Below are 19,060 nucleotides of genomic sequence, written 5' to 3'. Positions count from 1 at the left end.
CCTAGTAGGGGTGGGTATCCTTTAAATATATGATACCATTACCAGTACCCTTAGAGTGATACTGATACCAACATGCTACTTCCCTTCATGCCTTTTTCACTACTTCATTCATTCAGCTACAAAAAAATGCCACAGCAGTTAGCATATTTTTTTTGGTTCCACACGGGACACATACATTGGTCTTCCGAGTTAAAATTCAGAGTTTGTTTCAAACTTTCACCTGATGTGGACTCTCTCACTCTTTCTACTACGGCAGGTGCTCATAACATCAAACATTGCCTGGCAACCCAGCGCGTCTTATACTGCTGTTGAAAGGCTGCTTACCAAGCATCGGTAAGTTGGGAGTGAGGCCAGGTTGTATATAAATACTTTTGATACATTTTGGTGGCATCAAGGCACACTGAACTGCCAGCTGATTAAGGTTTGGTTTTGACTTTTGTGTAACCGATCCATCTGCCCACAAGATAAAGATGTTACAAGATCCTCTGACTATAGGGGTGCACAATAATATCTACACATCATTGGTATCAGCAGATATTGGCTTTAAAATGAAATATCAGAATGGGCAAACATGCTGATTTCTGCCGATGTCACAAACCGTTATATCTTTTGTTTTTGCTGACAAAATGAATATGTACAAAACGTCAACTATAAGTTGAAGTATTTTTCTTAATTTGCACAATGTATGAATATAACATACATAGAATTGAATTATATTTTATGTGTCTGTCTGCTGGTGGGCCATCACAGTAAGAGTATGCAATATATGATGTTAAATCCACCACAGAAGAGACTTGATACTGAAATCACATGGGGATAAAAGTGAATTTAGCAATATTGGTATCTGCTATTGGCCAGATGAGTTGTTATATGTCTGCATATTTGATATCAGGATATTGGATTTGTCCTTTTTTCCTGTCATACTACTGTCACTAGAGGTCTTTGTCACTTGGATGTCACGTCCTTGGTTCTGGGCCCCTTGTGACACAGTGATGTTATTCTTGGGCGGACTGTCTCTCCCATAGTGGATATGAAATATGATGAATACTATCAACATACAGCGTCCTCTGCATACTCAGTCACCAGGGTTTGATAATCATTTTGTTCTGTCCTGCATCTGTCATTCTGCAGCCATTCTTCACTGTCTTCGCAGTTAAACAATCAACTCCACTCAAGCACCAAGTGACCACTCTGAAGCCTTCAAGGTGTCCTTTCCAGCCTCATATCACATTTCCTGAGTCCACACAGTGTTGGTGAAAATCTAATCTGCCTTCTGCCAAACACATCACTCGGGGTGATGAGTCTGCTTGGACAGTCGATACAGCTACACAGCAGCCCTGACAGAAAACAGGGAGCCGGTCGAGGACGTGTCGTTTCACCTTTTGAATTGTGCGACTTCCAGCTCGTGTTTCACTGAATAACAGCACAGACAAAGCTGATGCTGCTTGTTTTTTTCAGGTTCTAAATGAGGAAAATGGAGCATGTTGTTGGGGAGATAATGTTTTGCATGAAGGGCGAAAAAAACAGGAACAACCAATTACAAAATGCCCAGGTAGATTGATGAAGAGACAGACCAATTAATTGGTCGAAAAAATTAAATTATGCTGCCACACATGGATGGAAACTCAAACACTCGGCAGAACGAAAAGAAGTTGAATGGCACTGAGGAAGGAAAGCAGGGCCATTTTAATGAAGTTATGGCAGCCATTATGTTGTCAAGAGCCCTTTGCCTCCGAGGCCGTGGCTGCGTCGGCTTCCTCGCTGTGTGGGAGTGCATGGCAATGTGTTTCTGAAGGGAACGACCTTGTTTATTGGCTTGATTGAAAGCAGAGAAGAAAATAGGCTGTTTTCCTTTCTCACCGGACTGATGTAATTTCCCTCTCTAATAAACGCAGCGATAGGTGAGGAAATGCTGACACGAGACATGAATTCTGGGCTATTCCACTGGAGCTCACCTTGGGGTTGTAATTCTTAATTTTATTTTCAAAGTTTACAACATTTTAAAGCGTAAAACTGAATAGCATGTGAATGGTGTGATTGGCATTATTTTGAGGCCAAAGTTGGAACTGTTGCACACTGTTATCTAATGTATACTGTGTAGTAATATGTGAATATACTTAGAGCAGTTTCTGAAAATAAAGCAGAAAAGGCCAACTGAAATACATGCCACTTTTAAATTGAATGTTCGAGGCAAAAATATCTTGCCATTATGCCGCCTCGATGTTTTGTTTATAAGGTACGATCACAGAAGGGGGGCACACAGTGGTCTCACCTTTCAGCTGCCACGGAAAGTAGCAACATCGCAGAAACCGTGTCTGTATAAACAGGACATGGCGTTTGACGGTATGTTATGTTATGTTATGACGGTATGTGCGTGCAACCCACCTTGGGAGATTAAAAAAGCAGCTGTTAGCTGTTAGCAGCTAACTCAAAGAAGAAGAACGGCAGCCGTAAATTTCTGACAAATTGGGAAAACTATGAGATTCAGGAGCCCCTTACTCTCTGAGCAGAGGACGAGATCAACCACCGTATAACAGAAACGATAAATAAATATATATATAAATGAACTATACACTGATACAAGCCGCATGGTGTGTGACAACTGATGTGTTTGCTTTTCAGTTAACAAATAATAAAAAACAGGACATTCTTGACGTAAATGGAGGCTGGTTTGAACAAAAGCAAAACTATTTCAAACCATCGGTTTACAAACTGTCACAACTCATTTGATATAACTTGAGTTATATTTAGCAATTCGGCTGTCACTTAACCACCTTTCTTGGCCAGTAAGTGAGCTGGGAGGCAGAGTTTCAATGGAGCTGCAAGTAAAACAAGGTTTTGCTTACGAATTCGAGACAACAGTGGGTGGGTGACTGAAATGTAAATGGTCATTTTGTTGAAAGGAAAGGATGGACAGCCAAAGTCTGGTAGCTCTTTTGGTAGAACAGGCACCCCATGTACAAAGACTGTGTCCCTGCTGCAGAGGCCGCAGGTTTGACTCCAACCTGCTGTCTTTTGCTGCCCCTCATCCCCTCTCTCTCCCTGTTGTAAATCAGGGTGAACATGAAACACACCGGAACTAAAAGGCAGCAACATGTCATTTTGTGCCAGAATAAGCGAACAAATTAAAAACTGAAAGCAACTGAATACTGCCTTTGATTATTACCTACTGTCCAAAAGCACCCATGCATCCCAACATAACACTGAGCTCACTTTGAGTCACAGCACAAAGGTAAAAACACAAACATGATTCAACTCATGTTCAGCAGTGAAAAAAGATGTTATCTCTCTTTGTAGGAAATATAATTTAGAGGAAAGAAATCAATACAAACAAAGTGTTGCAATGTAACACACATCATCAGTCTTCATACACAGTGTTCAGTGTTTCCTTGCTTGTAGTTTTAGATGAAATAACTTTATAAAACAAGTGTTTTTAGAAGGACATTCTGTAAACTGTAAATCTTAAATATGAGTATTATTCGCAAAGTTTACGGTCTAAAATCTAAGCAAAATAAAATGTATGTCTTGAGCTCCGTTAACACAGAGCATTGTTCTAAACCTGCCTTATGTATTTAAACCCTTCATTAAAAATGTAGGAGAAAGATCATAAAACATGCTGTGCCACAAACTCACTGTTCACTGAGCGCTGGCAAGGTGAAGGTCTAAGGAGGAGAGGGGCTCAGTGGATTCAACACGGCTTTAAAAAAAAAAGGTTTTAACAGTATTTCCACATTTTGCCGAGAGGAAGGGTGAAATGGTTGAGTCTCTCCTGATGGTTCCCCCCCACAGGGGACACACATGTAAAGTTCAGGGTTACAAGGGACATGTCATTCCATTCAAATTACTCTCTGGCTATGAATAAAACAAGACTTACACTTCTCTGAGTCCAGGAACGGAAACATGGTCTGCAAAATGTATGTGCAAGTGTCCACAAACTGTAAATACACATGTGCAACTGAATGTGTATTTGTGATTTACTTGAAACAAGCTGAGCCCCCAACGAGTCAAAGTAACAAAGCATTATTGAGATTGTTGTAACCTTTAAGTGAAGGAGGAAAGTATTCAGATTATCTACTTAAGAAAAAGTATTGATACCACACCGTAAGAACGATACAAGATCTTAAGTCAAAAGTGTTGCCTAAGAAAAAATGCGTAAATGTAATGAGGAAATGTACACTGAGTTTAAAAAGTGAAAGTTCTCAGAAATAACCAATAAAGTCCAAATTATTGAAAACTGCGTTAGAATAACAGGAAAAAAGCAGCAAATCTGCAAATTTAAAGCGGAAATCTCAAAGATTTCAAACCTGGTTGATTTAGCGACACCGGTAGTTACTGTTGGTAACAGCAAATGCAGTTTAACACTACAGCTCACAGAGGTCTGGAGCAGCAAAATAAACTTCTGTTGTTGATGTGGAAGTCAGATAATAATTGGGATTTTTCCGTCATTCTGAGAACAACCATGATCTGTTTTTATGCTGCAGACAGCATGATTGTACAGACAGCAGTGCATAGTGAAAGCAGCTCTTTATCTAACAGCTCACTGTAGCTGCTGCTCATCTCACTGACAAACACATTGCATTTCATGTGGCTACTCCATAATAAAAGTAAACTCTTGTTTTAACAGTTACATGCTTTTAATGTGAAGCTGCAGCAATAAGAAATGTTCTGTTTGCATTAGCAGTAACTTGCCGACACCCAGTTCATAAAAAAGCAAATATATGAATCATAAAGTGGGCTCAAACACCTTTGTGTTGATTCATTTGTGGACAGATAGTGACATTTTTTAAAATGAAAATGTTTGAGATTATTACTTGAAAAAGATGGAACCACGACTGTACAAGAATATAGACGATGCTGCTCCTCTTCCTCCCGTTCAAAAATGTTCAGCAATGCAGCGAGACCTCAGTATAAAATGGGCCACCACTTCTTTGAAATGATCCTCATAAAGTCAGGGACAGGCAACATAGTCCCACGTCACACTGCAGAAATTACAACCTCAACTTGTTCTAACATAAAACGGATGTCTGGGCTGCTCTGCCCTTCTTGTAGCCACCTGGACGACAATAAGGATTTCCATAATTGACTGTTTTGCTATAGTCGCACTATGGAACAGCATGCTACGGAGATAACACAGGTAGCAAAACTCATTACCGTTATTACATTCATGTCTTCCCGGATGAGGAAGGCTCAGGTGCATCCTGCTCTGAGTCTGCTATCTGCTGTTTTGTACGATGTAAGGAGACAGTTAATTCTTGCTAATTACATTTGATTGGGAAAACCCCCACAGAGCACCCAATTAAACAAGGCCTGTAGAATAGCTTTTAACCTCCCACTGAGCTGCTTGTGTGTGTATGTGTGTGTGTGTGTGTGTGTGTGTGTGTGTGTGTGTGTGTGTGTGTGTGCTGAAGCATCCCCATGTCTTGTGTGTAGGAAGAGGTGATTAATAGGCAGAATAAATAATAGGGTTCGGCAGGCTTGAGAAGAATTCACAAACACAGGGATGTCTGAGCACAAACTGGCTACCAGTCGAAAATTGTCTCTTAAAAACTCAGATCAAAACCGAATGCATTAAAAGCTGGAGCCACAGTCCCGCATCACAGGTTATATATAATTCACAGGTAACAGAAAAAAGGCTTCGGCAGGTCAATTATAATACACAGGGGAAAAAGAGGGCAGCAGAGAAATCAGATAATTTTAAATCAATATGAGAACAGTATTACTTTGTTTTTTTCCATTTAAATGTCATCTATTAATTAACCATCCCTAATTACTAGAAATAATGTTTATGTACAGCTAATTTGCAACAGCAAATACATTTTGATGGTAACATAACACCAGTCAGATTACATGGTGTGTTTACATAATGTGTGTTTTTTCCTGCCAAAATATCTCATGTTACAGTATAACAGGTTGTAACTAGAGCTGGGCAATATGGTGGTCAACTAATCAATACATCACTTTATTTGTCACATAAATTGTACAAAATACTATTTCTTTTTCAATTTTACAGTAACTGTATATTGATATAGTGATGGTATTGTAATTTGACTATTGGTGCTTTTACAAAATATTCACGTGATGAGATTTTGTATTAAAATCAGCGATGTGGATATAGTGACTAATTGGTTAAAGGTAAAAAATTGAACAGCTAGAACAGTTTGTTAAGTTTGTAAAATGAAATCACTTTTCTGTAACACAGCCTTTAAAACCAGGAAAAGACAACGCTTGCTTACAATTTTATTACTCACAAAGTGTGAGACAATATCTTGACTCATATCACGGCATCCAAATAATAGAGATGATTTTCTGGGCCTAGCAGTAAGTAACAATTATTCTCATAAACTGATTGATTGTTTGGTCCATGAAATGTCAGAAAATAGCAAAAAAAACCTTTCCCATCATGATTTCCTAAAGCTCAAACGGACATATTTAAAATGCAAGTTTTGCCCAACTGTCTTGACACGAGTTAGCCAGTTAGCACATTGACAACACAATCCAGTGATGGAAAGTATAGACATATCTACTATGTGACAGTGAACAACAATATAAACCATCAGAAAATGTTTCTGCTCAACGACCAAAACAAAAAAAAAAAAACAATTTCGATGTCATTCCCCCTTGACTTTGCTTACTTTCCTCACTTCTGTTTTATTTCTGGTTTGTGAGCTGGACTACCAAAAAGTGATTTAATTCACTGACGGGCTCAGCCACTGATTCAACTTGCAGAATTCTTCACATTTGGGGAACTAGTTACGTTTTAGCATATGGCTTTAAAAAATCAAATTAAAAAAATTACAGATCAATTATCAAAGTTTTTTGTCAGTTGCCTGTTTGATCGAACACTCTCTCGGAGACAGAGTGGAAACAAACACAGATGAGAGTTTGTAATTTACACTGCAGGTTTTTTTTTTTACACTTTCAGTGAGAAAAAAGATTTTTCAGTGACAGACATGATCATTACTTTTGGCAATATTTCTCAATGACTAGGTTACTTTTTTTTTTTTGACGAACTGCTGATTTGCATATCCCACATGCCAGCTCTCTCTCTCTCTCTCTCTCTCTCTCTCTCTCTCTCTCTCTCTCTCTCACACACACACACACACACACACACACACACACACACACACACACACACACAGAGCCAGGATATAAACTGTGGATGCTCGCCACTCATACAGGCAGCACCTGTCAGCTGGTGTTCTGGGACAGCCAAGGGCTTGTTTGTTTGTTTCTCTCACTCTCGTGTGTCTGTGTGTGTCTGTGTGTGTGTGTGTGTGTGTGTGTGTGTGTGTGTGTGTGTGTGTGTGTGTGTGTGTACATCCAAGGTCTCTCTTTTTCCCTCAACGCCCCCTCACCTCTCCACCTGCTGTTCCTTCCTTCACTCCATCTCTCTCCGCCTCCCTGTCTGTCTCACTTCATACCAACCGTCATACCGCCATCCATTAGATCTCTCTCTCTCTTTCTCTGCACCTGTGACTGAAAAACAGACTCGCTCAGTCTTTCTCTGCCTTCCTGCTCATTACAGCCCCCAGGCAGCCACTCCATCACAGAGAAAAGGCAGAGATAAGCTACAAGAGTACACCTGTGCCTGGTGTGAATGCCAAATCCAGAGTCACTGACAGCCAATTCCAGGCCAAATAATGGAATCAGCGAACCTCAGCTTCAGACAAATCAGCCTGACAGCTTTATCTCCAACTCCCAATTTCAAAGCACGTAACAAACCTCATTATCAAATGAGAAAAGCAATCAGTAAGAAAAAAAAAAGAGGAGAAAAAGAGAAAAATGTTGACGGTGCCACAATGGAGCTCACAGGGGATTAAGTTTACAAAGCTCATTTACAGATGGAACAGGTGGAAGAAAATAAGAAACATATTTTCATTTCATCAGCGGTGTGCTGCTGAGCATCACACGCAAGATAAATCTGTTATATCAAAAAGGCTCGATGTGGGTAACAAAAAACACACAGGAAGACAGACAGGCAGACAGAATGAAACTACAGCATAAATATGAATACACATATTCGTAAATATGTTTGTAAATCTAAATATTAAATGAAAAATGGGTTTTAGGTCGACAATATCAGTTGTTCATGACTCAGTCCAACCTTTGTCAGAAGGCAAAAAAAAACCCACCACAAAGCTCTTCAGCAAAAAGCTGCACAACAAGAATTTTCTGGATGTTGGAGGTGCATAAAGAGCCAAAGGGGGAAAACTGTAATCACCAAAAAGCAATTTTAAAAAAACCCAGAACGTTTATTTATTTGCTTTTACTCATTAAGCATCAGAGCACTGAGAAATCTGTGTGAGATAATAAGAGCTTTGCCGGATAAAAATCATAAGCAACTCCCTCTCCCTGTTTATTATTGGACTCGGGTTTATTATTGAAAACTTTACTGCAACAAAAATAATGTGCTGGCACTCTGGGAGCCTGCAGGTTAAGGTGCCAACCTCGAACACATAATGTTTGCATCCGGCTGGGGATCTTTGCTGCATCGTTTTTCCAAATCTCTCTCTCACCTCTTTTTGCTTATCTCTCTTCTGTCGGCTGCAGGCCGGACGTGTACCAGCATGGTCTGAAGTATAATTTTAGAAATACTGTGAGGGATGATCATTTGAAACCTGGAACTACCTTAGTGTTTTTGTGCTACATTCAGACGCCTTTTACATGTATTTAAACCTTTGAAACCTGAGCAAATTGTTTTTAGTTTGTTTGTTTTTAAACAAATGTGCAACTTGGCAAGAAATGTTCCCAAAGTTGCAAGAAATTAGGAAAAGTTGACAAGAAAGTGACCAGAAAATTAGTTTGAAAAGGAGAGGGAGAAAATTATCAGACATTAATAATAATAAAAAAAAATAGGGAAAGATGTCCAGACCTATTTATTATCATTATTATTATTATTATTATTATTATTATTATTATTATTATTATTATTATTATTATTATTATACCTATTAGGAACTATTGTATCTATCCATTTGTTTTTGCTTTCTTTTTTGTATTTTACCACTTTTTGTTTGTTTGTTGGTGTCTTTTCTTCCACTTTTTTTTCTCCAGGTAACTTTCTTTAACACAACTTGTAACTTTTGTTTTTAAAGAAATAAAGCCAATTTTCTGAGGTTTCAAGTCAAAAGTCAGCTGAACTTGTCAACTTGGCTAATGGAAATATCCGGTTTTGAGAAGATGAACTTCAAAGTAAATGTTTTAAGGGAATAATTTGGTAAATGTGTATTTTCTTGCCCGGAGTTAGAGGAAATTATTAACGTCACTCTCATGTGGGGCTGGGTGATTTGAAGCAAATCACATATTGCAAAATGCCAAATTCTGTGGGAAATACTGAATGGTCATAAAAACAGGCTTCAACTCCAAGACAGAATTGTAACTATTTTTGCAATTTTCACTTGCCCTTAAAATTACAATGCAAGAAACACCTATCAACATCTCAAAAGATTTTTTTTTTTTTTAAGAAAGCTGCTGTGATATCTGGCATTTCAGGTTACAACAATCCCAAAAACAGCACACAAAATCGTGGCCAGACTAGTGGATAATGGTATTGATCTTCTCATTCAGCTCTCAAGAAAGGGGTGAATAAAGTGTATTTCCCAAATTGTTGAACTACTCCTTTAAAGCGGAATAATGAAGCAGGTTCTTTGGCCTCATCCGTATCAGGATCATCTGATTGTGATAATGACGCAGGTCAAGGCCTTCGACTAATGTGAAAAAAAGAGGGTTGTTAGTTTCTCCTTCCTGAACTCGATTATCTGAGAGTATTCATGACAGAGAGCTGCGAAGTGTGTGTGTGTGTGTGTGTGTGTGTGTGTGTGTGTGTGTGTGTGTGTCCACTATGTAATTATAGATTTAGTAAACCCGAGGCTTAGTGTGACTCAATCAACCTCTGATTTGTTGGGTGGATGGATAGCAATGATAATGAGGTGTGCGTGTGCATGCGTGTGTGTGTGTGTGTAGGTGTGCGTACTCGTGTGCAGGGGAACTGTGAATTCATATTACATATTGCAGTCTCAATATATTGTATGTATGACCAGTTAGCGTGTTAATGTCATAATATTTATTTCTGTGTGTGCGTGTGTGTGTGTGTGTGTGTGTGTGTGTGTGTGTGTGTGTGTGTGTGTGTGTGTGTGTGATGCCACTGGTAGTTAATTATAAAAGCTTTTCTCTGATGAAGACTGTTCATACTAAGCATCTGTATGATGTATGGATTTCTTTCTGAATACACAAAGAGGATGGTTGGATGTATTTGAAGTATCAATAACATCAAATAAAAATCTTACAACTGCAGGACTGAAACATTATTACACATTGTAATACACCAACAATTCTCAACAAATATCTATAGTTTCTACACAAGACACCTGCAACCAGCAGCAGCTCTATGTATCTTAATGAACATGGCCATTTCTTTGAAAAAAAGCACAAAGGAAATATACTCAAAGCTCTGGTGTGTTCATGTGCTGCTTGCTGTGTGGTTTGGAGTCTGACTGCACGAATCTCCACTAATAGCCACGCTGTGAGTCTATAAGGTTGAAATACCACAGTGTAAATCGTTGACATTCAATCCATTTTATGTTGCGGGCTGACCCGGAAAAACAAAATTACGGCTACACTGACTTTCCCACTAATTGGAATAAGACTGGAGATGCATTTATTTACTGAATATAAAATAGTACGCTCCGGCTTCGAGCTCCGATCAAGGTCTCATATCCGCTCTCATTACAATAATCAATGACGTGCAAATCCTCCGTTATCCGGCGTATAGTGTGTGCAGGCCAGAACAACAAATACAACAAGCTGGCTGGATAATCAAATAGGTCATCAAATGAAGGTGATTAAGCAAAGAAATAAAGTGCCATTTCAAGCTAACTCGTGCAGACAAAAGACTTCTATATATAAAAAATAATAAGCTATAACTGAAGTTTACAACACAGAGCTGAAGCAGGTAACTGTGGTGTTTGCAAGAGCCAAAACATATTGTGCACATGCATGATACCAAAAGCAAAACACACTTTGTTTCCATTTGGACAGAAATATTTTTTTAAGCAAAAATTGGGCTCTTGATTTATTCAAGATTGTGGAAAATTCGATTTTTTTTCCCTTCAGAAAGACAGCTAGAGTACCCAGCGATAATCTATCTTACTTTTGACTGAAAAAAATCATTTTATGTTGCCTTAACTTTCAGAACTGTTCGCACTTCATGCAAACAAAAATTGATAGCACTTGAAAACAGCGGAGAAGGAAGTAGTTAATGAGACTATGACTCACCGAGTCCAGGCGGGTTCTCGGGGCACGGCGGCAGCGGTTTCGGGGAAGGTGTCTGATTGGTCTCTGGCTGCACACTCGGCACCAGCTGCTCCCCTGTGGCCAGGTAGCTGGCCAGCGTTGCGTTAGGCCTGGAAAGGTTGTAATAGTAATAATGGTGTCCGCTCCCTGCTGCTCCGCTGGCGTTATTCCTGGATCCATTGCGGCCGTTGTTGAAGCGGCTGAAGAGGTCGAAGCGCTGCGAGTAGACGTCGAAGTACAGGATCATCATGATGAGGAAGTGGAGCAAGCAGAGCAGCAGGACGCCTTTACAGATGCGCTCCAGAGTCCGGCCCAACATCAGCCGGGTCATGGCCGAGGAAGATGACCGCCAGCCTCGACAACGCTGGCGTGGCACGGCTACCGACATGCGCTCATTCCGACGGCTGCTATTAGATCTCTGATAAGGACATGGGGTTAGCTGATACTGGACTGTTCGGCCTTTCCAGGGGTCATGGGGTCATTGAAGAGGACAGGGAGGCTCGGTGTTCAGCTACACATAAAGTCTGAGATGTCAGCTTGTTTCTGGTGCGTACTGAGATTCCCTGCATGACAAAAGTGCTAAAATTAGAATAAATTTTTCAGCCTTAGACCCTGAGTTTGGTGATCCAGGAGCTCATTCGCTTAACTATAGATATAGCAAATAAGTACCAAGGTAATCTAAGACATAAGGCCTCGATTTCAGATAAATCTTTGCTGATATGGGCATGTGATCATACGTTATGTCTGTCACTATCCCACAGTCATGCTGCTGCTGCAACCATGTGGTATTCCAGTGTTAAAAGCCAGTCCAGTTAGTCCAAAAATGACCAGTTTGGAAAACGTTTGCTTAAACCTTCCAACTGATAAGTGATCTGAGTGATAGCACACAAATGGAAGCTGCCTACAAACATTCATCGGTGTAGAGTTGAGGGTCTGCTGATGTTTCAGTTGAGTTGTCCTTTTCTTACAGTTTGTTTGATGAGCAATCTCCAAAAAAATGCCCTTTATTCTGAAAGTCTTCACCAGGAAAGTCTCAGGCACCTGCAGGAAAATAAAGAAAAAGGAAAGAATGTATTAAGATGACGCCAAATGTTAGATGTGATATAATTACACTAATTTTTCAAATGTTTAACTAAAAGGATGGCTGCGTGCTGTTAATGTTTTGACTGCTTACTTACAGCAATGCAGGTAGAGTGCCATAAATTTTAGTCATACATTTTCAATGAGTATAGTGACTTTGCTGTATAAATTCAAGGCAAATATTGTTGATCTTTCGCCAGCGTTTTAAGAGTATGCAGTGACCTTGTTCTTATTCGATACGCCTGGTTGAAGAGCGGTGAAATAAATTAAGAAGTTCACTCTGAGTAGAAGAAGAAGTACACGTGAGAATTCGACAGAAACAGAGCAAACAACAAAAGCATCTACACACGCAGACAAACAAAAAGCTCTGACTCGGGCTGTTCAGCCGAATTGACATGCCAAGTCAATTTTCCAGTCAAGTGGTTTAAAAAGCATTTATGATGGAGTGAGACGGCAAGTGGGAATACACAATGCAGTGAACACATGAGCAGAGGAGAGAAACGAGGGGCACTTAGAGCTTTCCCACAGGCGATGCTTACTGTAGGTTTATGGCTTTTCCAATCAATGAGAGAAAAGAAGACGATGAGGCTGAACCAAACGATGAAAATACTGACCGAGCGCAAGCTTTCTGATGAAAAACCAACAGAGTCGGAGAGAAAGAAACACAGGGAGTGACGAATGTTCAAACACTAACGCTGATAATTGGCAAAAAGCATTCATATCTAATGCAAGTGTCAACTGAGTATCCTGCAGTAAACAACACAGATATCCTCTCAAATTAAAGATATTTGTAAAATATAATATCTTACATTTCTGGAAAATGACCGCTCCATCGGCCATGACGTGATAAAAGCTTAACTGTCTTTAACTCTTCAACACCTGGATCAGCATCACTTTTCTTGTGCTGCATTCAGAGGCCTTTCACAAGCATATAAATCTTTGAACCCCCAGAAAATTGGACTTATTTCTCTTGAAAACAGGGGAGGAAAACATAATGAGCAACTTGGAAAGATATGTACCGCAAATTGCTAAAAAAAAACCAGCACATGGTGACCAAAAAAATGAAAATTAGCGAGAGGGAATAATTGGATATTATCAAAAAACTATGAAAAAAGCCCAGAAAACTATATTTACATATGTTTTAATTATATAATTACAATTAGAAGGAAAACAAGTATTTATATAGCACGTTCTTGACTCATTTCTTTTTTTTACTATTCTTTCTTGCTTTCCTATTTTTGCTTATTTTCACGAAATTTTCTTGTAATTTTTACAAATGTCTTGCTAATTTTTAAGCCATTTGTTAGTTGCTCATTGGACTTCAATCTAAACTTTGCCAAGTTTTGACTATTTTACAGCTGGTTATATTCAGAAAGTTTTGTTTAATCAAACATTTAAACGCTTCTTCAAGTACGGCATCAAAACATATCACTCTGGCATCTTCACCAACATTCAGTGTCACGAACAACTTCAAATTAAACCAAGTGCAACTCTTAAACTGTCCAATAACATCAAAATCAAATGAGGTAAAATGCAGCACAAACCGGTGCCTGACCGGTTAGGTGAGTTTCTGTGTTTTTCCTTCAGGCGAAATGTAGGAAATTGAAACATATGTTTGGTGACTGAGCTGATGGCTGCTGTCTTTCCCGGAAGTCGTCTTCCTTTTTTCTGTGTCTGCCTTTTGTCTGTGGGCAGCAAAGTTGAGACTGCCAAGACTGCGCCTCAAGGGGTGTGTGTGTGTGTGTGTGTGTGTGTGAAACTTTCTACTTAATGAGATGGATTTCTGCTGACCGGGACACCACACACCAGTCGCAACATAATGCCTGTGCAGGTCAGGATTTATTTCCCAGCCGTGCTGCTCTCCAGTGACTAAACAGGCTGGCGTGTAATGTATCAGGGGTGAATTCATGACATGTAGTGAGGCAGGCGGACAGATAATCAGTCAGACAGACAGAAGAGTCTTGCCCCATTTTCTGCTTCAGCTACAGAGCTCAGGGGCAAGCGGGTTGCCCTCGGTGTCCAGCAGGTGTTGAACCATGTGATAATGCAGCACGAGCTGTGCTGCTAAAAATCAGACAAAAGAAATGAATCCGCAGACAGGATTGGGATCCTACTTTGCTCCGGATGACCAGCTGCACAGGACTTATCAGAGATCAATGCAGATACAGCATCACAGCTTTTTCTCTCATGTATGAAAACGAAGCCCATGAGGACTAAATCCGTCCGCACCTGAGCCTCTTTATTTGCTGACATTTCGCTCAACTGACTTTCCTCAAAACAACAAGTACTATCTTGGGATTTGAATAATTTTTTTTTGTCTTGAAAAAGGTCAGCGGACCAAAACAAAAGACAACAAAACAGTGCAGAGGAAATCTTTTGTCTCTCACTTGCTGCCCTTTATTTCCTGTCTCTTTCTGGGACATCTCACTGGAATCGTGTCTACTTCATATGTAAATGTCACCAACAAAGTCGGGATTGAGTCTATGAAACCTCCGAAGCTTGTAAGTCATGATGAGAAACACCAAGGAGAGGGAGAAGGAGAGACAGAGATCGCCACGGCGACGGAGAGAAATAGAGCCATTATGTAACCAGTTTATTCAAGGATCCTTGTAACTCCCCTTTTAACAACAGCAATAAATTTCATAACAGTCTCTGATCATATCATGTCTGCCAAAGAACCCACAGAGAAACGCAATGAAAGTATGTGAAGTGGAATACAACTGCCCTTTTCCATCTCTATTAAGTTTCAAGGCTGTTCCGAAACGAGCGAAACAAAGACTGGACGGTCAAGATGAGAGAGAAAGGCCAAGAGAAAATCAAAAAAGAGGTTAGAAACAACGATGATAGAGCCGTGAAAGACTGTAGCTGAAGTTACAAATGAAAGCCACTCAAACACACAATGCTTCATCATGCCTTCTACTTTCATCAGAATTAAAGCAGTTATGTCCCAACGTGGCCAATCTTTGTCATTTGTAAGGATTTCAGTGTTTCCCTGACCACAGAGAGCACTAATCTCTCTGTCACGGAGGTTAACAACCGTGCTAACTCATTGTTCAGTGGCTTGTGGATTAATTATAATACTGCATGGGAGAAATTGTGAAAGGGGATGTAGTTAAAATGAGCTGCTGGGAATATGAGGTGAGAGTGACACCTTACCAAGGTGAGCGTTTACTACCGATTTAAAGGGAAAAAGCTATTACAAATGAATAAATTTAACTAAAAATCAAAGGTAAAAAAAAATAAATAAATGTAAAAACAGATAATAAAGCAAATTTGTCATTTTTGAGGGTCCGTGATTTGCGCTGATATTTGTAACAGCTTTAACTTCTGTATGGTAAAAATGTTGCTGGGGCCAGCAGACAGTTAGCTCTCCGAGTCAATGACGTTCTCCTCATCGTCTGTCGCTCAGCTGCTCGCCATCATCTGCCTGGCGCTGTGTGACAGTGATGCAGACTTTCAAAATAAAAGCACATCTGAAAGAGGATGATATGGATCGATGTTTACACTTTGCATCGATGTTATGTGATCGTTGCTCATTTAATCGATATTTAGATGTGTATCAATGGATTGTTACACCCCTACTGCTGCCTCCAACACTTAGCAGGTCAAGTAAAGTGGTGAAAGTATTCTAAATATAGCATATACATAAACCGATATGGTTTTTTCTAGGTTGGCCCTTTTTTAGGTGGTTAAAATTAACTTGATAGTAATATGGGAGAATATCATATTATAATGGTCATGTTGTACACCTGTCCGCCTATTTATTTAGTCTACCTTTTGTATTTATTATTTTATATTTAATTCTGCTATTTGCACTGTTTTAACTGGTCTCTGTACTTTTTACTTTGACTTTTATGTTTTGTTCTCACCCACATGTCTTTTGACTGTTTATTCTTGGTTTTTCTGTTGCACTTCTTTCATTGTGAAGCACTTTGAGCTGCATTCCTTGTATGAAAAGTGCTCTATCAATAAAGTTTATTATTATTATTATTATTATTATTATTATTATTATTATTATTATTATTATGAAGTGATACAGTGTGTCATTAGTCAATTAACCCATTAGCTGATAGACGGCATGCAGTAAAAACATTGGTTGCAGCTTCTCAATTATGAGGGCTTTTATCAGTTTGGTGTAGTTGCAATTTGAATATATTTGCGATTTTGGACTAAATAAACAATTTTAACACAACTTTTGACTCTGATAACTTCTGTTGGCATTCGTTAAACTTTTAACCTCGGTTCTAACTTCACTCACACAGTTCTGCGTGTCTGATCTCTCTGTAAGAAATGCAGCACGCTTGTCTTGCATGCTGATGTTGACTATGTTGAATGTGACAACTTTCTGTACAAACTCCTCAGAGCATCTTGATGTTTTGGCAAGTTTTCACATAAGAGCTGGGTACAAAATAAAAGAGCCGAATGTTTCTAGCACCCCTTCAACCAGAATCTGAGATGTTGATTCACCAAAGCTTTTAATGCAATATTAAAATATATGGGATCAACCGACCTCAGAAAGAGAGGAAGAACTGAGAGAGCAAAACATAAAACTTAACTGTCATTTCTATTTCATGTCTGGAAATGTTAAGAGAGTATATGTAAATGTTAATGTCACTCTCTTGTTTTAATTTGTTGCTGTGATCATTTTACTCCTATTTCTTCACAAACTGCAAGCCAAATGAGCTCTGTGAATTTAAATATGGACTTTTAAATACTGTAAATGCGTCTCTCTGGCTTTTCTTTGGTGCTATATTTATCAACATGCATGCAAAGACACTAACACAGTCAGAGGGGAAACGCCGTGACAGATGCATCTGTAAGGGAGACATGAGGGAAACATTTTGGGAACTTTTTTCCCTGTTTCACCCCAGGTGCCAACACTTGCTTTCACACTTTTGGATTTATATTTTGAAACGCACCGTCGGGGGGAAACTCTTAACACCTTTTCAGGTTTGCAGCCATCAGCTGTGACAGGAGGCACAGGGATTGTACATTTCCGAAAACACTCCCTTTGCACTGTATTTGTCACCAGAAAATAAACAGTGTGTTCAGGAAGTGCCAGTCAGTGGAGGGAAATATTGTAGCTATTGGGGCTCGACAGAGGGTATAAGGTAAGCAGACAACATGTTTCACTGTTTACACACACAAACTACAGAATCTATCCCCACATGTATTCGTGTAACTTGCCATCTGGTAGATTTAAATGTTATATTTATGATTAAAAAAATAAATTGTGTGTTCCAATACCTACACAGTCATACAATTAACCAATCCAGAAAAAAAGATTTAGTACGTCCCAACACCCAATGTATGATATAACAAAAGCAGTATGCCAAAAATACCAGGATGAGTCTCTGCATCCAGTCTCATTTTGCAGTATTCAAGACAGCATGCTTTTCTGGTTATTCTGACCCACAATCCTCTGCACAGCGGAAGATACATCAACTCAGACTGACTGAGCCGCAAATAGATGACAGCTGTTGACAGCTGACAGAAGCAGCAATGACAGATGACGGCGCATTCAAGAGACTAATGGCCATTCGAATAGATAATAATAACAGGAATTGTTTAAGTGAACGAAACAATCATAAAGATGTTAGAATCTACATGCAGTTATTACTATAAAGGCAAAATGACACATGCTGCAAAGTAATGGCAACAGAGCTTTCAGGGTTGATCTAATAGTTTTGTATTTCCAAGGTAACGTTAAGTAGCAATGACGCGGCGTTATGATGAAAAAGTACGTCCCACCTGTACGCATACTCAATGCAACAGTGCGTATTTTGTAAGGGCAGCTGCAGTACTTACTGAGAGTGAAAACAATTACTGCGTCAATCAACCAGTCAATAGAGTAGACTAGAATAGAATAGAAAAAAATAGAAAAGAAATACCTTATTAAGCCGTGAGGGAAATTGTTTTGTTGCAGCAGCAAATATGACAGCAGCAACTGAATGAAATACTTGTTAAAAAGCAAAATTATGCATATATATACACACAAAGGAAGGCACTTAACATATATAAAATAAAAAAGAATAGAATAAAATAAAATAAAATAACTAATAATAATAATAAGATATGTACAGTATGTACAGAGAACAAACAAACAAAATGCCTAAAAGATTAAAAAGAGCAATAAAAAAGAAAAAATGCTCATCTAAATGTTAAACTTTATTTTTATTTATTTTTTAAGTTCATCCTTCAGGGTGCAGCTCTAAAATTTACATTTTAATAACACTGCGGAGCTTAGTTGTAGTACTGTGGTTTCTGGCTTTGCTTTGTACACAATTACAGCTGTGGCTCTCACAGACCCGAATAACACATACAGTAGATAAATTCCAGACCTAAGTGGATTTTTATGTCATTTTAACAGCGAAACGCTACAGAGCACACACAAGAACATGGATGTAAGATTAACTAGCAGGATACAACACATGTACGTGATTCGGTGACAGCGTGTGTATGTTCAAACCAATCTGTCACAAAGTGCAGTCAGTCAAATCGAGGTGTTAAGTCGCAGTATATAGGCTGAAACACTTCTGCGCGTACAAGAACATTTGCAGGCTTTAAAGGAACTCTTTAAGACACTGTACCTGTTTAATAATTCCTGCTCTTGTCACATAAATGTAACGGATGCCTCACTTTCAGACGCACACACACACACACACACATCAAAAAGTACATTCAGATG

At 39.1% G+C, this 19,060-nt stretch overlaps 1 protein-coding gene across 2 annotated transcripts in view; it reads right to left on the bottom strand.

Moving 5' to 3' along the window:
* Nucleotides 1-19,060, bottom strand: part of b4galt2 (beta-1,4-galactosyltransferase 2) — a 210,090-nt gene that overhangs the window by 168,838 nt on the left and 22,192 nt on the right. For both annotated transcript variants that reach the window (XM_042497979.2, XM_088085669.1), the window contains exon 2: nt 11,275-12,333. In XM_042497979.2, the coding sequence (XP_042353913.1) occupies nt 11,275-11,680 (406 nt within the window). In that variant the 5' untranslated portion in view covers nt 11,681-12,333. The remainder of the gene's footprint in view (nt 1-11,274; nt 12,334-19,060) is intronic.

Source organism: Plectropomus leopardus, chromosome 12, assembly GCF_026936395.1.
Source record: "Plectropomus leopardus strain MGB_pleo_1.0 chromosome 12, ASM2693639v1, whole genome shotgun sequence".
Taxonomy (NCBI): Eukaryota; Metazoa; Chordata; class Actinopteri; order Perciformes; family Serranidae; genus Plectropomus; species Plectropomus leopardus.
This window is presented reverse-complemented; position numbering and strand designations above follow the sequence as displayed.